This window comes from Carassius gibelio, chromosome A20 (genome assembly GCF_023724105.1).
Source record: "Carassius gibelio isolate Cgi1373 ecotype wild population from Czech Republic chromosome A20, carGib1.2-hapl.c, whole genome shotgun sequence".
Classification (NCBI taxonomy): Eukaryota; Metazoa; Chordata; class Actinopteri; order Cypriniformes; family Cyprinidae; genus Carassius; species Carassius gibelio.
The window spans coordinates 4,800,855-4,818,719 of NC_068390.1; the positions used below are offsets into that span (position 1 = coordinate 4,800,855).

General features: G+C 39.6%; 1 protein-coding gene across 1 annotated transcript in view; it reads left to right on the forward strand.

Moving 5' to 3' along the window:
• The window catches only part of LOC127938297 (monocarboxylate transporter 10), a 32,539-nt gene extending 17,582 nt beyond the window's left edge, over positions 1-14,957 (forward strand). The window contains exons 3-6 of the mRNA XM_052534809.1: positions 820-1,249; positions 6,618-6,761; positions 6,858-7,086; positions 12,826-14,957. Coding sequence (XP_052390769.1) covers positions 820-1,249; positions 6,618-6,761; positions 6,858-7,086; positions 12,826-13,058 — 1,036 coding nt within the window. The 3' untranslated portion in view covers positions 13,059-14,957. The remainder of the gene's footprint in view (positions 1-819; positions 1,250-6,617; positions 6,762-6,857; positions 7,087-12,825) is intronic.
• Positions 14,958-17,865: the final 2,908 nt, after the last annotated feature.

Sequence of the window (17,865 nt, forward strand, 5' to 3'; positions counted from 1 at the left end):
TTTTCATTCTGAAGCATGATTTGAAGGACTGTGGGTCAGCTAATGATGTCTTCTCATCTTACTCAGTCCTTTAAGACACTTTTTTTCCCTGTTTCTAAAGAACCCAAAGTTCAGTTGAAACATACAATTTTACTCCTTTAGTCTGACACTGGGGTCCCACAAGGCTCTGTACTTGGCCCACTTCTCTTCTCTTCTCTTCTCTTCTCTTCTCTTCTCTTCTCTTCACAAGATGTTTCTGAAGGCATTTGACTATTATTGTAAGTAAAGAAATTAATACAACAGTAATGACTTGAATACTGGTTACTTTAAAAAGTAATCTGATTACTTAATGCACTTTGTATGACTGTATGAGTTTCTCTAAATACTGAAGATGAACAAATAAACACCTGTACTTAAATACACTGCACTAAAACATGTTGCAGCCTGCCTAACTGGAGGGCATAACTACTGTAACTCTAAATGGAGTTTAGCTGAACACAAAGCAATTATACGTTTACACTCCTGACTTTAAAGCTAACGTGATTCATTTTTGCACCACTAACATCACCAGAACTGAACTGAAAATTAGCCATTGGTCAGTGAAATAGATGAATGTTTTGAAAGCACAAGAGTTGCAGTGGTTCATTCTTCAGCAGAAACAATCTATTAATCACTGATACACAGTCAACATTAAAATGAGAGAAGAGGAAGAATTTTAATAGCACAAAAACTGCCTGGAGAAATTTCACAATTGTGCTTTGATTTGCATTAATAATAGTATTCAATTTGATTTATAATGTGCCTTCAAAGCTAACACAGTCCAATCACTATTCTCTGCAGGTCTCTCGGGCCATTGTACTTCACCTACGGCATAGTCTTTGCATGTGGCTGCAGTTTTGCATATCAGCCGAGTCTGGTGATCCTGGGTCACTATTTCAAGCGGAGGCTGGGCCTGGTGAATGGCATTGTGACGGCGGGCAGCAGTGTATTCACCATCACACTCCCGTACATGCTGACCGGCCTGCTGAAGAGCGTGGGACTCGCATACACGCTGCGTGTGATGAGCATCTTCATGTTCTTGCTCATGTTGGCAGGACTCACCTACAAACCCCTGCTGCCCAAACCCGTCAGCAGTAGCAAGTCGGGCAGCCGCTGTCCCTCGCTCAAGAGGGTGTTTAACGTTCACATCTGGAGGTCTCTGGGATACCGCATATGGGCCTTTGGGATCCCTGCAGCCCTGTACGGATACTATGTGCCTTACGTTCATCTGGTGAGTGTGCCGAATTTCTCTGTTCTGCTTTAAGACTGTTTCACACTGAGAGCAAATAAGCCAGATGAATCACTGACGAACGGAGCTTTCACACCGAGTGCGAAACGATTGATTGCCTTCTGCTAATTCACATCTGTATGCTAGGTGCCGCTGACCAACAATGCATTTTTCCTCAGTTATGTATCTCATTTATGGAGTTAACATCGTCCACTGCTCAATATAAAGCATTAAATTAAGATAAATATAGTTTGGTTCTACACTAGAAACACAAACTATCTATAATGCTTACAAGAATAAAAACCAAATTTGAACCATCATCATGCTTGTAATAACTTCTGGTTGTGATTTCTAGCTGTGCAACATTAGCAGGCATGTGATCTAAGCTCAAATCTAATTGGACAGCCTGTTTCCTCCTGGAGCAACGGGGGAAAAAATCAACACCGCAAATAATTGTGCTTGGTTTAAATTGCCCCACAGGGATCTATTGTTTAGATTCAAAGTGTCATTGCACCAAACATTTTTTCATTCAGTGTGAAAAGACCTTTAGATTTAACAACATGAGAGTTTTGCCTCAGGAACTTCATTATAGAAATGTTCTGCTTCGTTTAACCAAATGTGAGGACCTTCATGCTGTTCCAAACCCTTATGTCTTACAGCAGGGGTGCCCAAACTCGGTCCTGGAGGGCCAGTGTACTGCAGAGTTTAGCTCCAACCTTAATCAAACATGCCTGGACCAGCTAATCAAGCACTAACTAGGCATGCTAGAAACTTCCCGGCAGGTGTGTTGAGGCAAGTTTGTGCTAAACTCTGCAGGAGGGCACCCTGTCTTAAAGGAATAATTATGCATTTGCATTTGCTGAAAATGTGCTCACTCTCAGGTCATCCAAGATGTTGATGAGTTTGTTTCTTCATCAGATTAAGAGAAATGTAGCATTGAATCATTATCTCTGCAGTGAATGGGTGCCATCAGAGTCCAAACATCTGAAAAAAAAACATCACAATAATCTACAAGTAATCCACAGCACTCCAGTCAGTTAACATCTGAAGACAAAAGCTGTGTGTTCGAAAGAATCAAATCTATCTTTAAAACATATTTATCTTCAAACCATTGCTTCCGCCTAAAATATGAGCCCATAATCCAGAACACTTCCTCCAGTTAAACTGCTAGTTTAAGGCTGGATTGCACTACGCAATTTTTGTACTGATTTTTTCTCCGATTAAGAATCTGGATGAGTTGAAGATAGTTAGCAAAAGTTGGAGCCAGACTGCAGTTTTTGCTATTTGTGAATGTGTTGTATTCAGAACGTTTGTGATACCTAGTGTTCTAAAATCTGTTCAGATTGGATGGAAGTTGATGCTGTGAGGTTTATTGAAATAAAAGGTCAGTTTGATGTGAGAAGCATGGGCATAGCTGCAGACTGTGCTCTACACAAACATCGGCTCTGTTATTGTAGTATCGCCAGACGTGTTTTGCTCAGGTTAAGTTGCCTTGCAGAGGCTGGATGATGGGCAGCACTGAAAGAGAAAGAGGTTGTTTATCTGTGGAGAGCTGTTCTCTCATTGGGAATCCTCTGGATGTTTTCCTGCCGCTCTCTCTGGGTCGAGGAGGTTAGCAGTGGATAAACACACATCTCAGCGTGTCATTGTCATCTGCCAGAGGCTGAAGAGCTCACTTGAACTGTTCAAGTCAAAACAAAAGCATGTTCCTTGAGTTTGGAGGGCACATGGCCTCGCTGGGTTTGGGTGTTGTTGTGAAGTCCTCACAGCGATCGCTGCTTCACTCCAAACAACACACGTCACTTCAGGTTAACAGCAGGTTAACACCTCAAACTGGTTTCTTCAAGTATTCTCTGTTCATATAGTCTCTAGTAGTCGTGGCTGTTAGCATGCACGCTCTGATATATTAGTCTGATGTGCTCGTGTGTGGTCGTCTAAAGCTCAGAACTTGCATGTGTCTTTTCCTGATTATTTAAGGTAGCAGACAGGACAAGAAATGGTCAGGAATCTTTTGGTTGCTTTCTGTTCCCTTGTGTAAAAGAAGCACACCATAGCTAATTTTTAAGAACAGCACTTAAGTCAAGTCACCTTTATTTATATAGCGCTTTATACAGCACAGATTGTGTCAAAGCAGCTTTACATTGTTAAACAGGAAAATAGTTTCAATAATGCAAACAAATTTCAATTCCGCTTTAAAGCAGCTCTAAATAGTAAACTGACAATTTTTCAGTTAAAGTCAGTTCATGGTTGATTCGGTCCTATCTTCATCAGCTCAGGTCAGTTCTCTTCAATGGTGTCTGTCCAGTCAAGGTGATAATATTGCCAGTTTAATTGCTAAATATTAAGTGCCCCCGACTAAGAGAGCCCAAAGGCGACAGTGACAAGGAAACTCCATCGGTGACAGATTATTTAACTTATTATGATCTAAAAGGATACACAGGTGTGTGTTTATAAGTGTGAACTTTTCAGACACTTAAATTGCATGCTATTTACATTCATATTCAAGGATTCAAAGCATGTATTGTCATACACACAGTGAGAAAAACAAGTTTCCCTGAGCAATGAAATTCTTACTTTGCTGTCCACAATGAATGCTTGCACAAAGAATGAATGAAAACCAATGAACAGTTTTCTTTCCCGTCATAATATTGAGAAAGCCCAGGTCAAGATTTTAAATTACTTATTGGTAGCAGCTGACTCTGGACTTTTTTCTGTATCCATTTTTCATGATTTATCGGCATTCCACATAAAATCTTAATAGATATTTTGCATTCCATAGGAATTGTTGGTAGTTCCTTCCTCATACAGTATCTCTCACGTCATATTTGGTTTGAACAACTAAGCCATTTTCGATTTTAGTCATCTGATATCATAACAGGTGTCCCACAGGGATCTATTCTTGGCTCTTTATTGTTTATCATTTACTGTACCTACTCCCTCGTGTCCCACAGCTCACCCCATTTCATCACTCACATTTTCTAAACCATTTTGTTGGGATGCATTATATATTCTTTATGGGTAAGTGTAGCTGACTGTTTGCTGGAGGAAACTGGTCTCATGATGCTGACAGTGACATGATATTGCATTTCTGAAGCTGCTGAGGTCCGCAGTTATGCGCTGAAGCATCAAGAAATGCAGATGAGCACTTTCAGCAGTCAGAGTCCATTCTTTTATTCGTTTATGATAATGATCCAGCAGTTAAAGGTCAGCGGTTCACCTGCTGTCACACATGAACTGTCATCATCTGCACACTTTATCAAACACATTGTGAAATGTCTTGGACTTGCTTCACATCTCATCTGTGATATAACTTTTTCTAAACCATTGAAGATTTTTTGATTCATAACAGATTTTTCTTTAAAAAAAGGTGTACTCAAGTATAAATAGCTCAGAACACTACCACGCCTCCACGTTTTCAGCACACAGCTAATATAATCATCATACACACTATTGCAGTTTGAAGCTTTGTTTCTGGATGCCCAAAGTAAAGCCATAGTGTAGATTAAATGGACTCTTGTAAAGCCAGTCAGACTATTCATAAATCACATGCATGTGAAAACTGAATGAAATGTGGCAATATGTAAACAATGATTTAAACACCAACTCCAGCACAATCTGAGTATTGTAAATGCTCAAGACAATAATCACTACCTGCACGTCACAGCCATTGCCATTTTTCATGTGACTGAATTTCATGATTATTTCTCATTTCAAAACATTTACATTTACAGTCATTAGACATTCATAAAGTGTTAAACTGGAATTGGTTGGTTTTTTATATTAACTGGCCATATCGGATTAAATTTTTTGACCAATTAATGCAGATATCTAAAAATCCCAATGCACTTTACTAAAGAATGATTTCTTGCGCTTCTGGTTTATGTAACTGGTTATTTAATTTGAACACATTTTGACAGATGCTGCCAAAACCATCACTCTTATAATTTGAAGAAACCCTTGTTTGTGTTAGCCAGTGGGATATCATGATGGCCCACATAATGTATTCAAAACGCCCAATTCCTATGGTAAAATAAGGACGACTGACGGCCCGGGTCAGCGAGAGGGAGTTTCAGAACTGTTCATGTGTTTATATGAACATAACACTTCCTACAGAAAGACATAAAGAAGCATGCAGGGGTCTGGGGCTGATCCTGGCTGTCAGTCGTCCTCGAGCTGGTGTGTATCGTCTGTAAGGTCTTCATGTGTTCAGCACAGGTCATGGATCAACTCAATCAGAACACGAGCAGACTGCCAGGCGTTATGTTGTTCTTCATGTTTATGCAGTGAAACTCTGTAAGTGTGTGTGTGTGTGTGTGTGTGTGTGTCGTGGGGCCGTGTGTGGGCCGCTCCTCTCGCAGCCCTCAGATTGGTGTGTTTTGGGAGGAGGAACCCAAACGCCTAGGATCCCATCTACATCTGCTCCTGTGTTTTCACGTTTCCATGTCCTCTTCTGTACTAACTGAACACCTCCGGTTCTGATCTGCTTACGTCTTTCTTTCTGAATGAGTGTGTGTGTGTGTGTGTGTGTGTGTGTGTGTGTGTGTGTGTGTGTATGGTTCACTGTTAGGCTGTACAGCAGTAAGTATGAATAATAGACATCATGAAAATGTTTGGGGGGTGGTTCTGCTCACACACACACACACACACACACACAATGTAGCGCTGTGCAGGAAGCGGGTTCAAGTATCAGCTTGGAGTGCTGTAACAGAACAGTCCCTTAAACAGGCCACTTTTCCTGTCTGTTCGCTCCGAGTGAATTCCTGTTTGTCCTCAACATACACACACTCACACACACAGACTCACACACAGACTCACACACACAAACACACTTTCTTACACACACACACACACACACACACCCACCCACACACACACTCACGCACACTCACACACACACACACACACACACACACACACACACAAGTGGCGGTTGATTGAGAAACACAAGAGTTTTTCTAAAAGCACTAATGGCGTTCAGCTAACATTATATGTGTGATTTTCCAGGCAGAGATGCTTCTGACTAGCTGAGGAATCAAGCTTTTTCTGTTCTGTCTGTTAAAACATGCATCAGATGAAATGAAGCGCAGCGGCTGGATTCATGGCAGGTCCTTAAGAATAAAACTCTTCTTAACTGCTGTTTTCTGCTTATATTCTAACTTAAGAAAAAGGGCTACAAATGTTTCATATTAAAATTGACCCTGGCATGATTTCTGTGATAGTAATGACAAGACTGACGAGGACAGTGGTTATTCTCTATAAAGATAAACAGAAGGTGTACACCGCTACCACAGGTCTGGGTGAAGTATGTGTCATGTGATGTGTGTGTTTGTGTGTGAGTGCCGCCTCTGATTAAGATCCTTCTGTCTCTCAGATGAAGCATGTGGAGGAGCGTTTCGGTGCAGACACTAATAAAGAGTTTCTGCTCACCTGTATCGGCATCACGTCTGGAGTGGGTCGTCTGATCTTCGGGAGAGTGGCCGACTACGTCCCTGGAGTCAACAAAGTCTTCCTGCAGGTGAGAGACTGATCAACACTGTGGAGTCTGGACACACACACACACACGAGTCTGTTACGTGTGCCTTCAGTGGCTGTGATGTGTGTGTCTCTGCAGGTGTCCTCGTTCCTGGTGATCGGGCTGATGTCCATGATGATTCCTCTGTGTCACGTGTTCGGAGGACTCATCGCCGTGTGTCTGCTCATGGGTCTGTTCGACGGATGCTTCATCTGCATCATGGCTCCCATTGCATTCGAGCTGGTCGGCTCCCAAAACGTGTCGCAGGCCATTGGCTTCCTCCTGGGCATGATGTCCGTCCCCATGACGGTCGGGCCCCCCATCGCAGGTAATGAAGCCTGATCATCATGTGCCACCTGCTGGCTGGAGTTCAGCTCTGTTCCCTCTGACGTCTACACACATACATTCAGAAGATGACTCAATGACATTACAAATGACATGCCAGATAAACAGATTTAGAGACTTTCTTAAACACACGATTCTGTGTAAATCTGAATGACTGAGAAACTCACAGAAGCATTCTTCACTGTAAAAACTGATCATAATTTTAACAGTAACAGCTATGGTTGTGGTTGATGTGCCTAACTTGATGGTGAAATTGTGATGAAACCATGGGTTTGCTGGAATCACAAGCAGTTCTGTCTTGGCAAGGTTGAGTTGAAGGTGATGGTCCATCATCCAGGAAGAAATGTCAGTTAGACAAGCTGAGATGCGAATAGCTACCGTCGGATCATCAGGATGGAATGAGAGGTAGAGTTGAGTGTCATCAGCATAGCAGTGGTATGAAAAGCCATGTTTCTGAATGACAGAACCTAATGATGTCATGTAGACAGAGAAGAGAAGTGGTCCAAGAACCGAGCCCTGAGGCACCCCAGTAGTTAGATGTTGTGACTTGGACACCTCACCTCTCCAAGATACTTTGAAGAACCTATCTGATAGGTAAGACTCAAACCATTGAAGTGTTGTTCCTGAGATGCCCTTTGCCAGTAGCGTTGATAGGAGGATCTGGTGGTTAACTGTGTCAAAAGCAGCGGACAGATCAAGCAGGATAAGTACTGAAGCTGGTCTGTAGTTCTCTAAAAGAGATGGGTTGAGGGTGGGAGGAAGTGATCTGACGTGTGCAGTGGAGTAACCAGAACATGATCAGTAGAGCAGTGTCACGTATAAATAAGGTCCAGATGGTTGCCTGATTTGTGAGTAGCAGTAGTTGACATTCGGTTGAGATCAAAAGAGGCAAGCAGAGAGTGGAAATCAGCATACAGAGGTTTATCTAGATGAATGTTGAAATATCCAAGCATAACTAGGGGAGTACCATCCTCAGAAAAGGTTGAGAGCAACACATCTAATTCATCCCAAAAATTACCCAGTGGTCCTGGGGGTCGATAGACAACTAAAAAATGTATTTTAAAAGGGTAGGTAACAGTAACTGAATGAGATTCAAAGGAGCTGTTGATACCCAAAGATGGTAAAGGATTACATTTCCAATCATCAGAGACGAGAAGACCAGTACCTCCACCTCTTCCAGTCAAACGGGGGGAGTGGGAAAATGAGGAATTATTGGAGAGTGCTGCAGGTGTAGCAGTGTCCTCTGGTTTGATCCAGGTTTCTGTAAGAGCCATGAGATTAAGCTTTGAATGACTAATAATAGAAGTAATGAAATCAAAAGCTTTGTTTACAGCAGACTGGCAATTCCAGAGACCAATAGAAAAAGAAAGTAGTGTATTAGCAGACATAGGCAAAGTGTGCAGATTGTTAAGATTGTGCTGTCTACATTGTGTGATGTGTGGTTTGCGAGTGGTAATGATAGTAGGGATCTGGAAACACAGTAAGAATTGGTTATAAAAAACAACAACTGAAACAGAAATGAAACAAGGAGAAGGAAAAAGAGATTAATCAAAACTATACTTATATTCCCTGCCGGTGTCCCTGCCCGGTGGAGTCGCACGGTAGAGTCGATGGTCTTTACACCTTAACTCGAGGGCTGCCGTGGTATACTAACCTTTATTTTTTATTTTTATACCCGACAAAGCAGAAATTGAATTCAGCTGAACGCACTTAACTGTTTATCACAATAAAGGTCTAAGCAACCGCATGACACTGACAACAATAGAGTACGAGACCAAACGCAGCACGTCTCCACACAGTAAACAAACAAGTGTTTCCTAGCAACTGCTCTAAACACTAATGAGACAAGAAATAAATACACTTACGATCTGATCTACACCGATGATCTTAACTCACAATGGATTGTATTATAAGTCTCATAGCTTGCCATTGTTAACTTGTCACATTACTTAAAGCAGACAAAGGCCACTTATAAACAACAACAACAATAATAAATATAAAAATAATTTTTTTTCTTAAACAACCATAAGATCCAATGAATGTGCAATATGGTGCATTTGATTTTAACTTTATTTATTGTAATATCAGTAAGATACTTTACAGATCTTAAATAATTTCAAGATATGAAACTTAATACATTATAAATTAGTATTTTGGTTTGTTTGCTCCTTCTATATTTTAAAATTTGCCTTAGTTTGTGGAAAAGCTGGTAAATTAACATTTATGTCAGTCACAGTTTTTCTGAATTGCAAAAACACATTTAATGAAACCTTCAATCATTTTCTCAAAGCCTTAAAAACAAACAATCGCTTCAAACCCATTTCACCTGTGCTCAGAATCACACACACATTAGTCAGTAATATACACACAACAGATCATTGTGTAGACACTACATCAAAACATGGAGAACACAGAGTGCATGGAGTTACAATCAAACAAAAAAACTGTTTATTGGATTTAGTAAATATTTAGCAATAAAACGCACACACACACACACACACACAAAGGAAATCACACCTAAGTTTATTGAATATATATATATATATATGAGCTGTGCTGGCAGAATGAGTGTGAATGTGCATGGTCTGATATTGAGCTACAAGCAAATGTGGAATATGTCAGTTTTGGTCGAATTTGAGGTATTCCCAAAAAATGAGTTCATTAAGCCCTCGTCTAGAGATCTGATGTGTAATATTACATCAGATCCATGCATTACAGTAGGTCTTACATACATCTGTCTCAATGTTAATCAAACGTTAAAAGATGGAATCATTTGCTGCTCTTGATTAAACTACAGTTTATTTCTTATCCTATTTTTAATAACAAAGGAAAATAAAAAAAAAAAGTTTTATTGTGATTAATAATATAGTAATTATTATTAAATAAGAACTGGAGGAAAAGATGTGAGGTTGCTCTGTGGTTTTGCTCTGGGACCTTCAGAATTGACTTTGCTGACTCTATCGTCTCCAAACAGGTGTAGCTCAGTCAGATTCCAGTGTGAAGTGAAGAGGACTCATTAGTGGAAATCTGCTCGTTCCGACTCATTTTGCCAGCACAGGTCACACATACATCTCAGAGCAGTGTTTCTCAACCCTGGTCCTGGGCGCCCCCAACACTGCCTCCCTTATCTGACGTAACCCAGGTCTCTCACGCCAAAGTTATGTGTCTTATCCACTGTGCTAACACCACCTCTTTATGGATGCACCCATGCCATCTGTGCGCTTTGAGGTGTTTTGTGTTTTGTGTATGCACATATTTAGAAGCAAGTGTGAACAGTTTTGGTGTATTGTGTGTAAATGATGACCATGTCACAGTGCTTAGCTTTTGCTTTCTAGTGTTTAGGGTTTTGCATCACAAGTTCATCACAGTGCAGACAGAGTTTTAGTGAGAGAGAATTCCCTGCAAACAAGCCTGCCCCCAGCGGGCGGCCAGCGCAGGACGTCTGAGGTCCTGGTAAAACATTGGTCCCTTAGTGCTGGCCCCTGCACGGGCAGCCCTCACTTAGACCACACGGTTAATCTACAACTGGGGGTCCAACCTGCTCCTGATCAAACCAGTTAGGATCTGAAGGAGCACTGGATAATACAGACAGGTTGGTTTAATCAGGGTTGGAGCTGAACTCTGCAGGAAGGCAGATCTCCAGGAACAGAACGTACCCCTGATCTAGAACAACACATCTGTTCAGCTACTGTAATTTGAGTCTGTGGGGATAACTCTTATTATACATCTGAAAAGGATGCAGACACCTCATGATTAATGTCTATATTGTCCAAAATTCTAATTTCAAATGGATTTATTAAATACAAAATAGAAAATGTTCACTTCAGGTTAATACAGCTACTGTACATATAAACAAACCTGTAAATACACAAAAGTACAACAAAATTAAAATAATAAATAATAAAAAGGCAAACAAAGCAACGTAAGATTGTAGGATTTGGTGATGTAAAAGTTGATATATGTGAAAGTCATCTCTCATTCTGTACATCAGTGTCCAAACACTGTCCATCGCTGAAGTCAGCTGATGGTAAGAGAAATAGAAAACACCACAGCTCTCAATCACCAGATGCTTCCTAACCAATATCAATATCAATATAGAGTACTGCTAAAATGCACAAAGATACACTGTTTTAAACTCTGAACATCAGTCCAAACATAGGCCATACATACATGTACCATCTCTGCAAAAAACATCAGCAGTGTACACTTTTATATAGAAGAGAAAAAACTCCTTTAGACTGGGCTTGAAATCACGTCTTTCCCAACTAGGACACAACACATCGAGCTAACACGCTCGCTACTGCTAACTCTTCCTCTTCTTCTTCCTTTTCTTCTTCTTCTTCTTCTTCTTCTACTACTTCTACAGCTTCTTCTTCTTTTTCTACATCTTCCTCTTCTTCTTTTACTTCTTCTTTTGTGTTTATGGGGGGGGGGGGTATTAATAATAATATATATATATATATATATATATATATATATATATATATATATATATATATATATATATATAAAATAAAAATTAAATTAATCAAATAATAAAATAAAATCTAAATTATTTCACTTAACTTTGTTTCTTTAATAACTTGATGTAATCATATACACATATATACATTACATCTTCCTTTGTAAAAGTATTTCCTGCAGTGAAGAACTGTTTCTTGCTGACTACAGTAAATAACTTCATTCCCCAGTTGGGTGCTGATTGAGTCCTGTGTGACCTATTCTCAGATTCCTGCTCTCCCTCCCAGCACCAGCGTGTTTTTGTATACTATATTATATAAACGTCTAGCTGTTCAAATATCATCCCAATATATATCTGCCATACTGATTGCACATATTTCCTAATGTATGCTTTAGCTTCTGCTTTGCTTAATGGAACTTGTAGATTAAACTGTTTTAATTTTAGAGTATGTTTAGACATAATATCCACCTTCTCATTCTCTTCCACACCAACATGAGCAGGAACACATTGCTAACTCTCTCTACCACATGACTTTACTTAACAAAACCTAAAACACTCTAGCATCCCTAGTGGTAGGGAAGAGAACTGCTCATGTCTGATTAATGTGGACAGTCTCCTTAGTGTGTGCTGCTCACAGAGAGCTGTGGATCTCCTCTGGGCCAGACCACACCGGGCCGGTTTAGGTTTAGTCTGAGCTGGTCCTGGCCCACTGAGCCAGCAAAAAGCCTGCATGCCAAGGGCCTGTTTGCAGGGAATGTGTCTGGAGTTTTGCAAAGAGAGTGCATGAGATGTTTAGATGTCTAAACTGACCGAACTTGTTCAAGGTTTTGCAGAAAGAGTGATTTCTTTGACAAGTTGGTTTAGGCTGTTTAGAATGGGGTTTAGTGTCTTAGCAGGTCTGAAAAACAATTGAAAAATTATAATTTAAGTGTTTTGTACTGTACATTGAAGTTCTAAACGTTAAGAGTGTTGGTAAAAGTACTAAAAAAGTCATGTAAACATGACACAGACACACATGGCTTGTTTATTCAGGATGTGTTGATTCAGTTGATTGAAGGCTGCTCTGTGCCTGCTCAGAACTCAGTGTAAAGACTAAATCACACCAGACCCTCGGTGACATCAGGTCCAGTATCAGGGTGTACACCTGGAATTGTTGTGGAAATGCATTAATGCCACTTCTGAACAGCTTTCAAGTGTGAAAGACAGAAGCTCTTTAGCGGTGTAAATGTGGCTTGTTGACCTGTCTGTCTCTGTACGCAGGCTTCCTCAGAGACCGTCTGGGCAGCTATGACGTGGCCTTTTACCTGGCAGGCATTCCTCCCATCATCGGGGGGGCCATGCTGTGTCTGATCCCGTGGGTGGAGGCGCGGAGGAAGAGGAAGGAGGCGCAGACAGGAGGAGACACCACCGAGAAGATGCTGGAGAGCAAGAGTGGCACACAAGATGACACAGACGGAGAGATGAAGGGCAAGGACCCCGAATCTGTCATCTGAGAGTCGTGAAGGTTTACAGCGGAGAGACTGACAGATCTGTGTGTGTGTGTGTGTGTGTGTGTGTGTTTTCTGTCCCTGCAGGATCATGCGGATCAGCATAAAACAGGGCTTCTCCACAATTGTGATTTTTGAGCTATGCATCTTTCAGAATGTTTTCTTGAATATTTTTGTACCGAGTTTCTTAAAAGGGAAATGTTAGACAATCATTGGATAAGAAGGGATGATGTTTGCTGGTGAAGCCCTGAGAGATGATGCATGGGATTTCATTTTAACCAGTTTATGTTTGCTTTACTCTTAGAATCTAGCTATGAATTGTTTTATGTCAGACTATATGAAGTCACTCGTCTGATTTAAAGGGGAACATCAGCCATGCAATATGTATTCATTCCTCTTGAGCCTGGAAAATCTGAAACATGCTTTTGCAAATGCACATTTTAGCCATGAGTGTTATTAGAGGAAACGTCACTGCATGGAGACAGTGTTTTTATATGCATTTACCTGTGATGTATTTGACTGAGAAGTAGCAGCTGAGGAATCATGAATGCTGCTTCAATGCTGTGTCCGTGTTCTCGGGGAGAGTTAGTATCGAGCGTGTGTTTGACGCGGGGCGAGGAACGTTTACAGGATGATTTTCATGTGTTCCAGCCCCTTCAGCGCAGACATCAGTGTTTGACATGAACTGGGATTGCTCTCGGTTTTAAGGATTGTGTGGCATTGGTTGGTTAGAGCGAGCCAAACTGTAAGTGTGAGCTGGTTCACAGCCGCTGGGGCCTGGACTGAAAGAGTCCCGCTGTATCTCACATGATCGGTCTGCAGGAGTCTTCATCTGGTCCTGTGATCTACCTCAGTTAACATGATTCTGGAAATATCAGAGGATCGTAAGGGAATAAAGAGAGACGCGTGTCTGTGACGATGACCACCAAGTGCTCGTACTTCATCCGTATCCCTGCTCTCTTCCTTCTTCTTTATTGAGTTTTATATCTTGTTTCACAGATGTTTTGCAGCAAGCATTATTAGTGCCTTGACAGTATGATTGTTGAACAGAGATGAGTTCTTGATTAGTATGGAATATTAACCAGCAGCTTCCAAAGCATGTATCTGACTCATTTCAATACGACACAAACACATTTCACAGAAAAAACAACCTTTATCTGAACCTTAGCAGCAATATGTGCAGAGAGGTGTCCGTCTGTTAAATTCATTGGTTTATTCAATTCTTTCTTTTTAAAAACCACTTCCATGTTTTTGAGAAGATTCTCTCCTTTTTTTACTTTTTGTACATGATCCAATTTGTATTAGATTTTTAAATGTATAATGTTCATGTAAATCATTGTTGTACACCAAACTCGAAAAGGTTGTGCTGCACACACACAAACACACACACACACACACACACAAACACACACACACGCACACACACACCCACCAACACACACACAAACAAACACACACTTACACAAACACACTTGCCAAATAACTCTAGGCCTCAGCTAAACACCAAATTATCGCCAATTGATTGAAAACTTTTCCTACATCTATTTGAGATTGTAACACTTAAAAAGCACATTTATTGAATAACAAGAGAAACGAAATACACCATCGGTTGCACTTAAGAAAATAGACTTGCACTTTATTTTATGGTAGGTGCACACACTTGTACTGACCAACAGAAAGCTAGTACCTAGTTATTACCGGGTTATCATTAAAGTACACAGTATGTACAGGACTGTAAAATAAACTGCTTCTGAAAATCATCAAATAACAAACACTTCACAATGGATCTGATCTGCAACTACAGCTTCATTAGAATGGCTTGCATGATATTTCTATTTTTTGTATGTACTACACATTTGATTCTGAACTACAATAAAGAAAACATTATTGGTTTTATTAATTAAATATTTGTTTTTGTTTTTTTGTTGTTGTTGTTGTTTTTCTTCATTATTTTGCTGTCATACCATCAAAGAATCATGTTGATCCCCCAAAAAACCTTTCAGGAAACTGTTCTTGAAATAAGCATTGTGAAGAACAGTTTATTAACCTGAAGAGCTTTTTCAGGATCTTCTGTCTGATGACATTCTTCCATTGATGTTAAAGGTTCCTCACGAGACCATCAATGGCGTTTATTTCTGTCAGTGTATTTAGATCAGTCCAGATGTTTATACAGAGCTTCTCAGTGATGATGGATTTTTGTAGGCTGTCCCAAACGGGACAACAGGACTCTGTGTGAACAAAGCTAAACTATCTTCAGCGGTGGGTTAGTGAAGTTAATACACTGAACCAGAGCTTTCTCACTGATAACTGTAGAGAGCTCTGCTGGATCCTGTCAGATCACATCCTCCTTCAGTTATCAGGACATCAATCCTGACACAGTAATCAGATGTTATTATAAACTATTGACTCACTCAAATTACAAAACACTTCAGGAATTAGGTTTTATAATATATATATATGTATATATATATATATATATATATATATATATATATATATATATATATATATATGTATATATAGTTTTGCTTTGAAGAAACTTCAAAATGTTTGTCTTTCTAGCTAAAATTGATAGATAATTCGATAAAAGATTCAATAATGTGATCCCTGAACTGTTGAGTAGACCAGTCTTTCTCGATGGGTGAACAAACACTGCGGATCATTCAATACTTCAAGAGTGTTTTCACACAGCAGTGATCTGTCCCAGCATGCCTCTGATTCAAGGAAATGGACAAGAATCCAGTAACATTCGCCTAACCTGATTTTACCAAGTGAGACATGTTCCTGGGACAACATCGTTGTTGACCCTGGAACAACATTGTGATTAACCAATCAGATTTGAAGAACCAGTTTATAGATTTTGTGAAGTTTATGCTTAAAATCAGTGTTTGGTGCTTGTATATCAGTGTCATTCATCTATCATTCCCTCTGATTTTAGGGATTACTCATGGTTAAGGTTAGGTTTAGGTGTAGGGATATGGTTAAGAATATATTTTTGGAGTAAAATGTTGTTCCAGGGTCAACAAAATATGTTGACCTAGGAACACATCGGACTTGGCAAAATCAGGACGTGCGTAACATTCACACACTGACGTCATATCAGTCTGATGGCGCTGCTCCATCACAGTCCATATTGAGTAATATATGTAAGCACAGGAAACACACGCAGGTGATATCATTTATAAACAGCTACAGATCCAGCCAATCAGAAGCCGAGTTTGTTTGAGTCTACGTGTTTTGGTTACACTTTATTTTACAGTACGTGTACTTACATGTACTTATAGTGTACTTACAGTGTATTTATCTAAGAAAGTTCTGGTAATACAGATAATTACATGGGCTAGGGTTAGGTAATTACATGGGCTAGGGTTAGGTAGGTTAGGGTTAGTACCTAGTTATTACATAGTTATTGTAATTCCTATAATAAGTACATAGTATGTATGTGAGGAACAGGACTTAAAAATAAAGTGCTACCCATGTTTTTCTATCTTGGTGGGTACTTAAACCTGAATACACACTGACTCATGGAGACTTTAAATTAAGGAAACAAGCTTATTAAAAAATATATATGTATATATTGTAAAATTGGCAGTAGTTTGGTTATGCAGCCTACGGTCATATCAGAATAGAGATCTGCAGAACTGATACAGTTGTGTATGTCAAAACCCAGAAAATAATTGTATTTTAGCACTTCTGCTTTAATCTTCCTGAGGTCGATGGGTAATTGAATGGGTTATTGTTTAAACTCCAGAAATAAGGTCTGTGGTGAACAAGCTTTTTTCACGTTTTATTCTACATCATAAAATACACAAGTAACACCCCTTGTGACTAAAAAAAGACAGTTGTGTAACTGTATAAAACCAATTAAATAAGCTTTAAGCATAAAATGTTTCTGGATCTAGGCTACATGATCTTACAAACATTTGATAAATTTAATTTAATTCAGTTTCTATTTCAATGATCATCCACTTTTTTTCACATACTCTAATCTTTTCACATAGTTAAAGATTCTATAATCCAAACTGTTGCATTTCTTAATTAGAATAATGAAATTAACATTTGACTTCTGCTCAACAGCAAGAAGGTCACAAAAATAACAAAGAACTGATGAAGAGGAGACTCCATAACACCAAATATTGAAGAATACTAAAATCCAACAGGAAAAGAGAATAACTGTTGTATTTATAGGAAAAAAAGATGACCAACTAAACTGTGCATAATTTGTGTTTATGTAGCAGCTGTGGTGAAGCACTGATGCTTACAACATATATCTCAGAATACACTTCTATCTGGCACCTTCCATTCCATATCCGTTTCATTTTCAGCGTTTTTTGGTGCATCTTCTCTATTAACAACGGCTCTGTGTAGTAACAGCTGCTCTATGTGAAACCACGCACCTGATGCAATTAACCCCTGATTAGAGAACCGGCTTTACTGATGAGATGCGCATTAACGATCGGCCGATCGTGATCGGAGCACCCCTAGCTTATGTGATATCAACATCTCAATTTATTATAAGCAACAGAAGACTTCAACAGCCAATGACATTTACAGCTGGGGAGACTGGACTGATTTGAACTGTTTAGTGTTAATAATTTAACTCAGACACTGCGGTTTCAGGTTTTATTAGCTGGTAATTTTCAATGCACATTAAAGAATGGCTGTTTTTAAATTCCCTTGCCTGACTTTCAGTCCACAAGACTGGTCAGGAGTTCTCATCTCTCTCATCAGCTGAAACAAGAAGATATAAACATTGTATTCGGTTGTGTGTTATCTCTCCTATTCATTGATCCACCACACTAATGTTACTTAT